At 36.8% G+C, this 15,646-nt stretch overlaps 1 protein-coding gene across 1 annotated transcript; it reads right to left on the reverse strand.

Annotated features, from left to right (window-relative positions):
• Positions 1–447: 447 nt before the first annotated feature.
• LOC124988512 (cofilin-1-like) lies at positions 448–837 on the reverse strand. Its single transcript, XM_047558024.1, has one exon. The coding sequence runs from the start codon at positions 835–837 to the stop codon at positions 448–450; it is 390 nt and encodes a 129-aa protein (XP_047413980.1).
• Positions 838–15,646: the final 14,809 nt, after the last annotated feature.

A 15,646-nucleotide genomic window follows, 5' to 3' on the forward strand; every position in this document is an offset into this window, starting at 1 on the left:
GCAGCTCAAAGTTGGCAGCATGGGATGGGGGAGGTATATGTGGAGAGTAGGAGTATCCTTTGAAACAAGACAGCCCCCCACCCCCAAACTGGGTGCCTTGAGAGGACTTGATCTACTTCAACCCAAGAAGAAACAGAGAATCAAAAGCAGTTTGGGAAGGCTAGGCCATGAGGGATGGAGAGAGGACGATCTAAGGGGTAGTGTGGGGAGGCTGTTTGGTAACTGGGGTGAAGGAATTGCCCCCTCCCATTGGGATCCCCCCAGACCCTCTGGTCTGGCAGGAAGGGATCAGCCTATAACCTCCAGGGCAGGTCTGGGACAGCCAGATGCTCCAGGCAGGAGGCTGGAGGAGGCTCACAAAGGCTTGCCCTGCAGGGGGAGGACAGCACGACCCAGCCCAGCTTCTCTGCCAGGGTGCAGCAGTCCTTGACCTCCTCTTGGCTCTTCTTATAAATCCTGCCTGATCCCTGTCAGCTTCCACTTGATGGCATCCTTGGAACTAGTACAGATGGTTTTGCTCTTAAGGGGTGTAGACTCAGGAGCCAGAAGGTAAACACAGGTGCTCCTTCTCACTCTCCTTGGTCTCCTACGTTGCATCACAGAGGCAGAGAGGCAGTCCTTGTCTGGCAGCATCCTGACAAAGGTGGTGGGGAGGTCATCCAGCCCGGCCCACACCACCACCAGGACCCCCTGGCCTCCTCGGGATGGGGCGTTCTTGTCCTCACTCGGGCAGAGGACCTCCTCCTTGCACTTCCTCCCTCCCTCTGGTGCTGATGATGTGTGCTCCTTCATGTCACGGAACACCTTGCCGATGCCATCAGAGCACCCAGAGGTCATGTTTCCAGAAGCAGAAGGAAGACAGCATGGAGAGCCAGGGAAGATGACAGTCACCACAGTCGCTGCCTCACTAGGGTTTTTTTTTTTTTTGAAGGAAATGAAATCAAGCAACATTATTGGACTCAAGCTCTGCATGCCGCATCCCTGCATGAGTTATTTTTTCTTGTAAAGTTATCATTTTACTTGCAGGGCAGAGGTTAGAAAACACCTAAGGACTGACAGAATTCACCCAAAATAAATGCACCGCATGATTGCTTCCTCTTGTGTTATATGAGAATCGTGAGAAAAAGAAAAAAATTAATAATTATTTCAGCCAATGTTTGGACCCAAAACGTTATTGATGGCTGAGTAGGTATGGTTTTTCTTTGGATAAGGAAAATGGCATTGTGCCTCACCAAACATGTAGTTGTCTAGAGACACTTTTCCCTTCAAAGTATATTTGCTCTTAGAGTCTTCCATACAGTGTGAGCACCTTTGTCTTCTCTTTGTTCATTCATTCTTTTGCGTGCTTAAATTTTGGACCTCAAAACTCCACAGTTTTCTTTCTCACAGTCTTTGTCTCTTTATGTTCCATTTATAGTCACTGAGCATTTTTCTTGTCCCATGGAGCAGCTATCACAAAAGCAAGGGTGATTGGCTAACAAAATTTAAAAACATATCAACTTTCACAGCAAGATATGCATTATTTAATGTAGGTAAATTATACAGCCACATAGAGCAGCAGAATGTCTCACTAAACATCAGGTGGGTGAGCTCTTAACGGCACGGGGGTCCCACAAGGCTCTCAGTTTTCAATTTTGCCATTTGCCAGCATTAGAAATTCCCTCAGGGCCTTTGTGAAAGGACTACATTCTTTTCCACAGATCAGATTCAACAAAATAGTGAGTAATCCCTTTCAGTTTTTATTCTCAGCATTTCTATATCATTCGTGACAATTGGTGTTGGATGGGGGCGGGGCAGAGCAAAAAACAGCTTAGAATTCTGCAGACCTAACAACACCATTCATCCAAAGCAAACTTCTAATTCAAAACATTTGAAATGTAAACATGATTGCGGAATCCCAGCAGCATCCAAACAAATGCCTTAGGGCTTCCTGGTACGCTATAGCCTATGGATTATTGGTTGCTAAAGCTTTGACTATTGGTAAGGTCAAGACCTTATCATTTATATTCAAAATACTCTACTATGGTCTTTCTACATCTCACAAGATACTTAAACTCACTTTTTTTTTAACCTCAGACTTGACAGCATCAATGGCTTCTTTGACCTGCAATACCATTTATAGGCTCTAAATCTTTTTTGTTTTAAACTGCTAAGACAATTTATTTGAGCATTCAATTGCATTCATAAATATGCCAGATAACCCTGCTAGGAATTCAGGAATAGAAGAACAATAAAATCCTAAATCATCAATTTTTATGCAGGAAGTCATAGTGAGGAGGAAGATGCAGACATTAAACCCTGAATAAATATTTGAAATATCAAAGAAAAGGATTCAGTAAGCACCACGTGAAGTTAGGGACAAAATATCCATGCTAACAAATACCATTATCTGGCTTTGTTCCTAAACTTATGGAACTAAGAAAATTTTCTAAACCATCCAAGAAGTAACTTATAGACAAAGGGAAATAAAAACTAGATTGACCATCAGATGACTCATCCTCTAAAATGCTAGAACACACCTCAAGTACACAACCTGCTAATGCAAAACTTCCCTTTGAATGGAGCTATTATTCATGTGCAAGGTCTTTCTCTGATATAGTCAAGGATGCAGACGGTCCCTATTTGTCTAATAAGTAAAAAGTCATCCATCAAATATTGTAGAAAAAGCAAATTAATAAAATAATGGTTAAGCAACAAACATGAAATTTCAAAAATTAGAACACCAGTGAAATTTACAATTAGTAAAAGTAAATTAAAATCTCAAAATTCTATTTAAAATGTTTCTAAACATAATTTAACTATTTTAAAATGTAAACTTTAGAGGAATCATATACTATTCAAAATGATATTAATTACACACCCACCACAGGAACAAAGTAATCCAGACTTCAGGGATGGTACCACAAGATCACAAAAATAACCATCTCCCAAGTTAACAAGTGAATTACACTCCAACAGAGAACAGGTGGAATGTAGCCTTTGAATCACCTCTTTAAAAGCCCCCTGTTCCTGCTGATGGGCAGAATCACAGCCTTTAGGACAGGAGTCCGCTGTGTTTCTCCTTTGCTAGCAAAGCAATAATCCTTCTTTTTCCTTTTTCCCAAAAAAAAAAAAAAAAAAAAAAAGATATTAATAATAATATTGAGCTCCCAATTAATTCCTAGAGCTATTTATAGGGATTAGACTATTTGATATATGCAAACAGTTTAGGGCTATAATTGACACATAGTAAACACTCAAAGTAAACCATGATGGTTGAATGACATCACTCGTTACTAGACCTAATTATCTGAATAAATCCATACATAAAGTGAAGGGAAGAAAGATTAAGCCTCAATCTACCCAGATGTTTTCCGATCCTTGGACAATGTCCCATATTTAGCCTTAATTCAACAATCACAATGCACCCCACACTACTCTGAAATAACATTGCTTCCTTCTGGACAGAGAAAATCACACAGAAATCACCACACTGAAATTTGCCTGATTTACTGCACGAAATGCTTCTTTGTACTCCAATCTTGTTTTTTCTTTTCCTCTTATTCAAAAAAGAATTATGCTGCCATGTATATAATTTCGATAACCAGGATATTATTTTACCAATTGTTCTTTCAATTTCTCTGTTTCTATATTTAAATCCTTTAATTAGCATTTCAAATGATTTAGTCTTGACTATTTAAAATAATAGCAATTAAAAATTTAGGCCTTTCCTATGATACTTATCTTCTCTCTTCCTTTCACAGTGTAAGTGCCCAAAAGGACAATTTGGGGACAATATTTGGAAGGGTCAATAAGAATATTTCCTTATAAAAACAGAGGTCAGAACAAATTTAGATACCAAGAGTTCGCTAACCAATAATCAAAATACCGCTGTTATTACCAATAAACACCAGGTTGGAAGTGTTAACTTGTGTTAGAAAGTAAACCAATTTTGACAAATCTATTATATCCCTAATCATAGGCAAAACTTCTACAGTGCAGGAACACAGTACAGTTACAAACCATTCTAATGGAAACCTAGGAAACCTAAACACGCCTATAACATTCATTAAATATTCACAAACAGAATTCTAGGTTCAGTATGTTTTGTCAAAGTGTCAAGGAAATTAGAATTAAATTGATTCTCAAATTAGACAATCACCTAAAGATTTTTTAATTTTAAGTACTGCCATTTTATTTTCCTGCTCTTATAAATAAGGTAAGGTCACATTTTTAATTCATTTTAAAAATGAACTTTATAGAAGAATAATTCATATAAATTGTCCCAATTTTAAATATATAGGCCAATGGTTTTTGACAAATTTACAAACTATAAAAATATCTTTGCAACATATAGAATATTTGCACCCCCAAAGGCTCCCTGGAGCCCCTCTGGTCAATCCCAACCCATCCTCAGTCTAAATATGCTAAGATTACCCTCAAGTAAATTTTATGCCAATGTAAGATGCACAAATAATTGCACAGATCCTAGAGATGCAAAATCATTGACACAATAATAACAGAGAAGCATCAAAATACTAAACCAAAATCCTCAGTATATGAATACATATTTTATCAAAGCCAAGCAGCATTATTTGCATCTGTGTAACTAAGTTTAACACACACACACAAATATATATATAAATATATATATAAATATATTTATATAAATATAAATAAATATATAAAATATATATATTTATATAAATATAAATAAAATATAAATAATATATTTATGTAAATATAAATAAACACACACACATATGTGTGTGTGTCTTTGTATGTGCATGCATCTAGATGTGTGCATCTGTTATTATACAATGAACAGTCCAACATTTCATAGAATTGGAAAATATTTTAATATATGAGAACAAAACCTAAAATTGTGAAGTAAAAGAGACAATGAAATACTATTTTGATGTATGAAATTAATATGTGAAAAAGAATGTTCTATCCATGCCAGAATGGCGCATGTTAATATACATTCTCAAGTAGTACTAACAGGAATGTGCAAATTTAAGCTGGCTATTTGACAAGGTGTAGCAGATGCTTTAGAACAGATGTACTCTACACTTCCGTTTCTGGAAATACACCCCAGAGAAATCATCTAATGAGAGTGCAAAGGCACAGGTTAAATATGTTCATCAAAGAACTATTCACAATAACAAAGGAAAAAAAATATTTCACTTGCCACCACTTGAAATAGTCCTGACATATATGAAATAATGTCACAAAATCAGTGCACATTATGTTGAGACGCAGCATTTATTAACATGGAAAATAAGGAGGGTATATTTCTAAATCATGGAAGTAACTTTCTATGGAACCTGCTTATCATGTAATACCATACTCATAACAAAACACGGTAAAATGTCTAAGAAAGCTGAGAAAATAAACTGTAGTCATTTCTGCATTGGCACTAACAATAAATTTTAATTTTTGTTCTACTTTTTTCTGTATGTACATTTTATAATGAACACAAAGTGATTTTGAAGCATAAAGTAATTTGAATTATAAGAAAATAAGTAGTTTGATTTATGAGGTGTCTTGCTGTGATCAGCCCACAGTTTTGTATTTTTCTTTTTACAATTGCCTAATGTGAGTCACAATTTTCCTCTCAGTCTTATTCCACAATTATAATTCTGAATTTCCATTTACTTAATGTCAAAGGTTGTATAATTTAAATAGCATTTAAACAAAACCCCATAGAAATTTAAATAGTCAACAAGTGTCTTTAATAGGTATAAACCAATAAGAAGACGAATATAAAAGCAAACATCCATTTAAAATGATTAAAAGAAAAACTTCATACAAAATGCATTGAACAGAATTTATTTTAGCAAAAACGGAATCATTGATTAGATAGCACCCAACCAGGAAAGCTTCAGAGAGCTCCATTCTTCCGTGTGAGCAGTGAGTGTATAGAGAGAGAACAGAGAAGTCAACCAGAGTTGACTAACTGGCTAGGTGGTTGCCTTATGTGGACTTGATCCAACCAGTTAACTGCTGTGGCTGGCTGTGCTATGGCTGTCCATTTAGGAAGTACACACTGCTAGTCAGGTTTTGGTTTCTTTGCTTAGTAAGTCAGGTTGTTATTCTCAATTTAATTTAACAAAGTAAATAGGAATCTGACACAGCTGTAAGCACTCTGAGTCCTCAAAATAATATTTTAAGATAGGCATTTTTGTTATCCCTGTTAGAAAACAACAGAATTAAAGCACAAAAGTCATTAACTGTGCTGGAGTTAATCATCTAGTATGAGAAAGATCTGGGAGTTGAACATGGGCAGTCTAGCATACCTCTCTGCTCCTAACCACTCTGTACTCCCTTCTGTCCACCCTGTACTATCTCTGTTTTTAATAAACATTCCCTATGTATATATTTATTTTATAAGTTCATTATAGTATTTAAAGAAAATACATTCAATGGCTTCCATAATCAGGCTATATATTCATAATTACCCTACAGGACTTTCTCAAATACATAAAAGTGTAATTTTAATCTGCTGGAAAATGTTCTTTCCCTCTCCTATAAATACTCCCCACAAAGAAGTTAATGAACATCTCTGTCCTCAAGAAATAACATAATAACCAACCAAGCATACATTTAAACATCATAGAAATATGGAAGAAAAAACAGCAACATTGGCATATGAAAACCAAGACTTTTTGATACTATTCCATAAGAACATTTTCATATTTAACAACCTGCATAAAGTCATAGTATTCTCTCATTCCCCATCCCCTGTAGAAGAAAAGGAGAGGGAGGGGGGTATGAAAAATGGTGGAATGAGACAGACATCATTACCCTATGTATGTGTATGATTACACGAATGGTATGAATCTACATTGTGTACAACCATAGAAACAAAATTACGTACCCCATTTGTATACAATGAATCAAAATGCAGTCTGTAAAAAATTAAAAGCTAAATAAAAATAATAAAAAAGCAAGATTAAAAAAAAGAAGTCAAAAGTAATTTTTTTTTAGTATTAGCTGAGAAAGTTATAAATATAGGGGCATCCAGTTCTTGACTTGCTTAGCAACATTCATCCTCATGGGTCTCCTGAAGGATTTACATTCAGGAAAGGCAAGTAGACATCAAAATACAAAATAACATTAGTTGGGATCATGTCTGGAACTACAATTTTGCTGTGCATTTGAACCAGAAGCTTAAATGGGATCTTTACTTCACATTCCAACCCCACATCAACAGCCTCCAATGACTATGCAAAACAAGGAAGTCAGAGGGCAAGAGTAAGAGATGACCCACCAACCAGTCTACCAAGGACCAGGCCACATTTGCCAACCTGCTAGGTAGATATGATAAAGTAAAAAGGAACAGTATCCATCCTGCTGCACTGGCCTGTTGATCCACAGGAACACTGGAATATTCAACATAGGCAAAATTGTGAAGTTCTATTTCATAGACCAGAAGAAAGAACGATAAAGTAGATCACACTAGTGTTGGGTACACTTTCTTTCTTAGAAAAATTTCCTAGTGCAAAATTGCTGGAAATCAATTACCACCATTTCCCCCAGCCCTGCTTCTTCTCTTCCATGATCCCTGAGGCTCAGTCTGTTATCACAGCAAAGCCTCTTCTATTTATACTCTCATCCAAGGCTCTATCAGTGTAATGAAGCCTATATTAATACTGTCATCTTTTAATTTTTGTCCAGAGTCAATACCTACAATGAGTTTCTGACTCACATTCAGATTTCTTTCATCCCTTGTTTCTTCCTTCCACTGAAGTTCAGCCCACATTTCCCGACCTCCATTCACCTGCCAGTGGTGAGTTGGACCTAAGATTCAGAAGAAAATTATGATCAGGGAAGGGAATAACCAAGGTGGTCTTTGAGGTACACTTAGGAATATCAGAATGAGTTATTCCTGGAAGTGTTTGACCTGATGGGAAGGGCTTATTGCAAAGTTCAGAGAGCACAGAAACAAGAGCAGAATAGAGGCACGTTCATTGAAAAGTTTCTTTTCTAATTATTTTCAAAATTTTATGAAGGTAACCAACTGGAACAGCCAGACCACCACTCTTAAATTTTGCTTCAACGAGGCCTCTTAAAACGTGAGTAGAGATATATATCCTAAGTAGTAGTTTTATGGTATATTAATATATAGTTTGTGTACATGGGTATATATGTATATATTTATTTATTCAAAGTGGCACCTTAAACAATTTTAAAATGTGAAACAAAGAGTATAGAAAAATAAAATTCATTATGTGTTAGAGTTTAGATATTACGTGTTCCCCCAAAACTCATGTATGAGACAATGCAAGGCGGTTTGCAGGTGAAATGGTTGGGTTATCAGTGCATTAATCCTCTGACAGGGATTCACTGGGTGGTGACTGTAGGCAGGTAGACTGTGGCTGGAGGAGGTGGGTCATTGGGGGCATGCCTTTGGCGTACATATTTTGTCCTTGTTGAGGCGAGTTCTCTCTCTCTCTCTAGCTTCTTGTTGACATTGTCCTGTATGCTTTCCTCCACACACTCTTACGCCATGATGTTCTACCTCACCTTTAGCCCAGAGCAATGGAGTTGGCCATTCATGAACTGGAACCTCCAAAACCATGAGCCCCCAAATAAACTGCTCCTCCTCTAAAATTGCTCTTGTTAGGTCTTTTGGTCACAGTGATGATAAAGCTGGTTATAACACTATGTGAATTAATATCTTTAAAAGTATGTCTTGAAACCAAAAAGAAGTGAGCCATACAGAGAATATGCTTAAACATGCTTAAATCATGGGCTATTAAATATAGATCACAGAAGCTCTGTTTTGCTACTCTGTACAAACCTTAGGTGATTAAGACATTAACTAGTTTAACAGAATGAGTACCTGAGATAATATTATTAGAAAATATATCTCTTTGTTATATCACCATTTGGATGATATAGTTTACAAGTATAAAAGTTTAAGGACTTTCAGCAAGTATGTGAATTTTTATGCTAATTTTCCTATATTCACAGAATGATAAGCAAAATGATAGTTATATGACACTTACCAATAAAAATTTTATATTATCCCCTTTAGTTGACCTCAAACTTTAGCATGATTCTATATATTTTAAAATTCGTGTAGAAATATTAGTCTACTTATCTCAGTAAGTACTAGTAATCTTGAAGAAAATAACAATATTTAACCATTACAGAGGTTACTATGTTCCAGGCACTGCTTTTATAAATTGCATCCAAATAGATACCCTGGGAAGCTGGTTTTATTACTATCCTCTCTCACAGACAGAGTAACTGGGGTTCTGAGAAGTTAAGCAATTTGCTTGAAGGGACCCCACTGGGATTTCGCGAACCCAGAGACTAGCCTCTTCATCATTGCCTTGTATGAGCAAGCTCCCTAATGATACCAGATGAAGGCTATGGAGAAGGTGAGTCGCAGGGGACCACCTTCCTAGAGATATCAATTTTTCTTCCTATAACCTAGTTTGGAACTAGATATAAAATATTTACTAGTCACCATTATTTTGTGCATTCTTTATACCCAAATGACTATTTCTGTATTGCCTAACAACCCATGCACACAAATTCTTCTCTCTCCCCTTCTTCTTCTCCTTCTCTCTCTCTCTCCCTCTCACTTCTCAGTTCCACTAATGGACTCAAGTGTACCCAGTGAAGAATGTCTTAAGGCACACATGGCAAATGTATTGATACTGATAATAGTCACTGTCAAGGTCCTCAAGAACAGGCAGGGGAAGACATTTAATAGAATCATACAAATTAGTGTTTTTGACCACTGGGAAACCGTTTGTAATTGAGACCCCAACCAAAAAGCCATTTTTTGCACCAAAATTAGTTAAAAATGACTCCTACATTATGATAGTGTCAGGCGCACAGTCCTTAGAGAGAGAACATTAGTCAAAGGCACAACAAGAGAATGGGAATCAAGTGAGCTATGAAGTTAAAAGAGGGGAAAAATAAGAACAAAATAACCCATCTTCTTTCTCTGAGGTAATTGGATGCATGTGGCAGAGCCAACATGTGACCAAATAAAATACACAAGGAATTCAGAGATGAGAACACACAGAGGGCTCATAAGAATAAAAAAGTTGCTCAGTCTCAGTGGTAATCAGGGAAGAGTCTGATTAAAACACGGCTTACAGTTAGATCAAGAACACCATCTTAACTTCCTTTCCTCTTGCCCAATGAGCTCTCTTGCCTTGAGGAATAATTACCCTGCTTATTCATCTTGGCCTTTTTTTTTTTTTTGTGCTGTTGCATTACTTCAAAAATCTGGTGGTCTCTGAGCATCAATCGTGTTTACGAATAAAGTCCTTGATTGCTGAATAACCGTAGGTTGGGCCAGTTTTGCTGCTGGTATATTAGCCTTTATCCTATGGCCCTGAGTTGGAAGACTAATGCAAACTTGGTGCAACTTATGCTCTGAAGAGCATAAGCTGGCTTTTATTTGTGTTCTTCAAAAAAAGATGGCGAGCCATGGCCCTTTAGAGTTGAGGCAAGAAAGAAGGACTGTGTATATTTGAAATAGTCATTAACCACGGATGGCCCCAAGGAGAAAGTGGCATGTTGGACAAAGCAGCACCCTTGGATATCTCCATGAGCACGCAGTATAGAGTCACCCACCCAGATTTTCAGTAATTGAGAGACAGATGTGTCAGGGCTGAAGGAAAGATGTGGTCGTGACCCCACAGCTTCCAGAAGGTCCGCCCATGTTCCCTCAATTCTACCTGCTTTTAAGAGTCGGTTCCTTACAGTGGAGATTCCTCAGGTATCAGTTGGTCTTGCATCCCAGGGAATTCACAAGAGAACTTGTCAGTGGGACAAGTACGGTTTCCACTGTGGCATTTGATCTTAAGTTCGCAAGTGAGAAGGGTCCTCGTCCTTCTCTGCCCATTCTTTATTTCCCTCACTCTTTGCTGCCACTTCTCTTAGCACAGAGGTCTGATCCCCTGTGTCCTATGCTAATCTCTGACTGTGACTGTGAAACTCCTTGTTTAAATAAAGAATCAAAGCAGGACCAAGAGATGACCAAATGTGTCAACTGAACATTAAACATGCCCTTGACCATTCCTTTTGTGAAATAAGAAAGCTATCTTCACCTGCCAATCACTGTCAATGATCTGGTGAGTATAGTAACTCCTTTTCTCTACTTGAGGGTCTCAGAGTTACCAGGTGGGAGTCATAGCTTCAAGATTGGTGGAACTCTTACTCAATATTCAAGTAGAAGTCTTCTGAGATGATTCATCCATGAATCAAGTTGGTGGTCTTTTATGTCCTCCCACTACATGACCTTAGATGTGAGTGCAGGGAGAGATGACTATAATGACAGGGACATAATCTGGTGTTGCTGGTGCCCAGTCCCTGTTGTGTCCTATCTTAAAACAATTCACTGCATGTGTGATGCACCTTGTAACTTAGCAGACAGTGGTATAATGCTCTATTTACAGGTATTTGGCATCCTGTGCTCAGGAACCCAATCTCTGCCAGAGTCCAGTACAATACAACTATGTAGGAATAAATATCAAATAACAAGTTTGTTTTTTTTTATAAACTTGATAGCAAGTTTTCTCCACCTGTAGACCTAAGGGATCTATGCTGTAACACTGTGATTCTATTGATACTGGCCATAAATTCCAGGTCACATCTTTTCTCATTACAGTTCTGTCTAAGGCCATAGGACGTGCAGCACTGGGTGGAACAAACAGCAGACACCTTGCCCCACAGCCAGAATCTGCTGCAGAGCCCCTTCCAGCTCTGGAAGCCATCAGAGACGAAGTCATCCATGTTATTTGGCAAATAGATTAGACAGCTAATCAAAAGTGTGGAATAAGCTGTCTTTAGTACTTTAAGACACCTACCTAGCCCTGAGTTTCTTTGTTAATGGTGGGAGTAGTGAGAGTCAACAATTTTTCTAAGTTTGAAAGAGAGAATCTTGGCATGTCCCAAAGAACTGAATGAATCCCTGAAATGCTTACTGATGTGGTCAGCCCCCAAATGTGCATCCTGTTTGCAGCAGGCTGCCAAGAGCAGGTATGCTTCACTAACGTATTTGCTACTCCTCATATTTTCTGATAAGCTGATGAGCTTAGTGAAATGTATGATTAAGATCCATTTCCACCATATTATGATAGAAAGTGAGAGACCTGAGGAAAAATTCATAAATATGTACCATTGTTTATGCCACTGAATGAAAATTATGTAGGTGAAAATTTGATGATGTATGGAATTTGAATATACCTTGGAAACTATTCCTGCCATCAAGATAATGAGCAAATCCTTTAATTTCAAGGACTTTCTCAGTCCCCTGTGTGAGTCTTCATCCCGTGCTTATGGGAGTTCAAGGCAACAATTTCTGTAATTTCTGACACTGTGGATTAGTTTTAATTTTTATAATTTTACATAAGCAGAATAATAGTTTCTATTCCTTTTTGTGTTGCTTCTTGTACTTTAAATAGTTATTGTGAGATTCATTTGTGTTGTTCATTTGTCAATAGTTCATCTCTTTTTTATTTTTTATTTATTCATTTATTAATATAATTTTCTGAGTGTACTTTCATCACATGACTATATCACAAATTGTTCAATTTTCCTCTCCCTGATGGACACTTTGGTCATTTCCAGTTATTGGTTATTGTAACTATAGCTACTGTGGACATACAAATTTTTGTTGGATGGAGGCTTTCTTTTCCCATATGTAAATCTGTAGGAATGGAATGGTTGGATCATAAACTAGGTGAATATTTAACCTTTTGAGAAGTTGCCAAATTATATCATAAGGTGGTTTATCATTTTACATTGTTACCAGCAGTGTGTAAAAACCAATTGTTCTTCATCATCCATTTGATATTGTTAAACCTCTTAATTTTAGTCTTTTTACTGGGAGTGTAGTGGTATTCATTTCCCTAGTGACTAATGAAGTTGAACATATTTTCAGCTGATATATAGATAGATTAATAGTCTCTCTCTTTATATATATATATATCTGTGTATATATATCTATGCATATATAACTTTATTTTTATATGTATATAATCCTATAGATGGATACTTTATTTAGTGAAATGATTGTTATAGTTCAGATGAGGTGTCCCCCAATAAGTTCATATGATAGATGAAACAGGAATAGTCACAGGTGAAATGATTAGTTCATGAAAGCTATAACCTAACCACCTGCTTCTCTCCTATGCCCCTGGACACTGGGCAATAAACTCAGGCAGTGGTAACCTCATCTGTCTCTCTTGATCAGTAATCACTGTGCTGCACTGTCTGCTGTCCACAATCTGAAAGACCTGTCAAATGTTTTGTTTTCCAGGTTGAAAGTAACTCTGGTTCCTTTTACTCTATTTTGGTAGAATAAGAAATTGAATATTGGCTTTGTACACATTCTAGAAAAAAAAAAAAGTGCTACTCCAAGTCAGTTGGTTCTTTTCTTTTTTGGCATCATGGTTTCCAAAATGTAGTGGACAAAAGAAAAATCACCTGAGAACCTTGTTTAAAATGGGTATTTCATTTTCCTGCCCTCAATTCAGTAGATCTGAAATTTTTAATCAGGTATCTGAATTTTTAAGATCTCATAGTTAGCAAAATGCTTTTGTGATGATTTACCCTGCCTAACACGGGCAGAATGACTCATTGGCTTGTGAGGACTGAGGAGGGCAGGGATATTACACCTACTGTTAATTCTTTGATTAATTATCCTGACTATCTCCCCATTTTTTCATCCCAATTCAGAGTGCCTTCTTATCTAGAGTTTGGAGTCTTCCCATAGCTGAGCAGAGGGAAGAGCTCCAAAGCTCCCACCCCATCTGTTCTCTTTGTTTCCTGTTGCTAATGGATGTAGACCGTCACTATGATCCCACATGCTCTTTCTTCCAGAAATTTTTCAAAGCCCTTGATTTCTAATGACCTTTGTGTCATTCTTAGAATTTTTATGAATGCATTTCCACACAAACATTTAGTGATCACTTCAATTAAATTTCTTGGAGAATTCAGTAAAAACAGACTCAATTCACTATCTTCAGCTGGAAGACACATGATTTTTAAATGGTATTAGAAGTAATTTTTTAAATGATTGGTTTCTTATTGCTTGAGTGATGGATTTCTGTACTTTCCTACCAAGTCAATATTTGTATAATGCTAATGATACTATTTGTATTTTCTATAGTGCTAAATCAATTTTCTACCTTTTTGTACTTCATATTCCATTTTATCCTTAATGCATTGCTATTATAAACATCATTTTTTTTGTCCTGTTACTAAGGTAGGTTAAATAACCTACTGAAAATCACAAATGTGGGCAGAAGTAAAATTCCAGGTGTTCTGCTTTTAAGATCATTGAGGCTTAGTTGTTTATTTTTTTTTTTTACTTTTTTGCTATTTATGTTTTTTAAATTACTTTAATTCATGAAACATTAATTCTACTACAGTATGGTGTATGTATTAGTCAGCTTTTCACAGCTGTGAATAAAATGCATGACAACAACTCACAGTTTCAGAGATCTCAGTCCTTGGTCAGCTGGCTTCATTTCTCTGCGTCCAAGGTAAGGCAGAACATCACGGTGGAAGGGTGTGGCAGAGGAGAGCTTCTTAGCTCACTGTGACCACGAAGCAAAGACAGAGGGAGGTGGAGCCAGGGGACAAGATATAATCCGGAGGGCATGGTCCCAGTTGCCCACCTCCTCCATCCATGGCCCATCTGCCTACAGTTACCACCCAGTGCAGCTGTTCTTTCAAATTATTAAGCCATTAAATAGATCAATGCCCTGATTAGGTTACATATCTCATGTCTAATCATTTCACCTCTGAACATTCCTGCATTATCCATCATAAGAACTTATTGGGGGAATATCTCACATCCAAATCTTAGCAGTGCATGTTACTGCAAAATTCTGCAAAATAATTCTATGGGGGATTTCTATTTATCGCATCCTTAATAACTTATAACTACTTATAACTTCCTTTACTATAGTAATTACTAATTGTTAGATATTGGTATAAGAAATTTCCAAGCACTAAATAATTTTTTTCTTCACTGTGATGTATGGATTATTTTTATTGAGATTTTACTGATGGAGCAACTGAGATACAGATACTTTAATACAGGTCAGTTAGGAATCATTAGAGGCCAAATCTCTGGGATGTTTCTTCCAGAATTCATGCCTTTAATTTTTGTTCACCACCGACTCTTATTTGAAAAGACCTTCTGTATTTATCTATGACTCATTTTTGGTTGATCATCTCAATATCAGAGATCATTTTAAACAGTCTGCTTCACAAAAATTCAATTCCAGCAAACCTCTGATTGCTCTCCTTAGCCACATTAATATTTTTAGCCATCATTTTTTTACTTTGGATTTAAGCATTAAGTTTGAATATTAATCCCTTTTGCCAGTCAAAAAGCATTCTATCAAAGTCTTAAAATGGCTTAGCAATGAATGCAAAATTTAGAAATCTACCTAAGAAAGTGTTATTTCCGCAATTTCATGGTTGACAAAAACTGGTCTTAGGTGCATTTAAGTATGAGTAGGATAGTTGCTCTTTTATTTTGATGCCACCTACCTTTTTAATCAGTTTTTATTTTATGAGTGCAATGTGTCCCTTGGAGGAGCTGGCAGATGACATTATGAGGACCAGATTTAAAGCATCATTTAAATGTTAATAAGAGAGTTTAACCAAAAGGTTAGTT

Source organism: Sciurus carolinensis, chromosome 7 (genome assembly GCF_902686445.1).
Source record: "Sciurus carolinensis chromosome 7, mSciCar1.2, whole genome shotgun sequence".
Classification (NCBI taxonomy): Eukaryota; Metazoa; Chordata; class Mammalia; order Rodentia; family Sciuridae; genus Sciurus; species Sciurus carolinensis.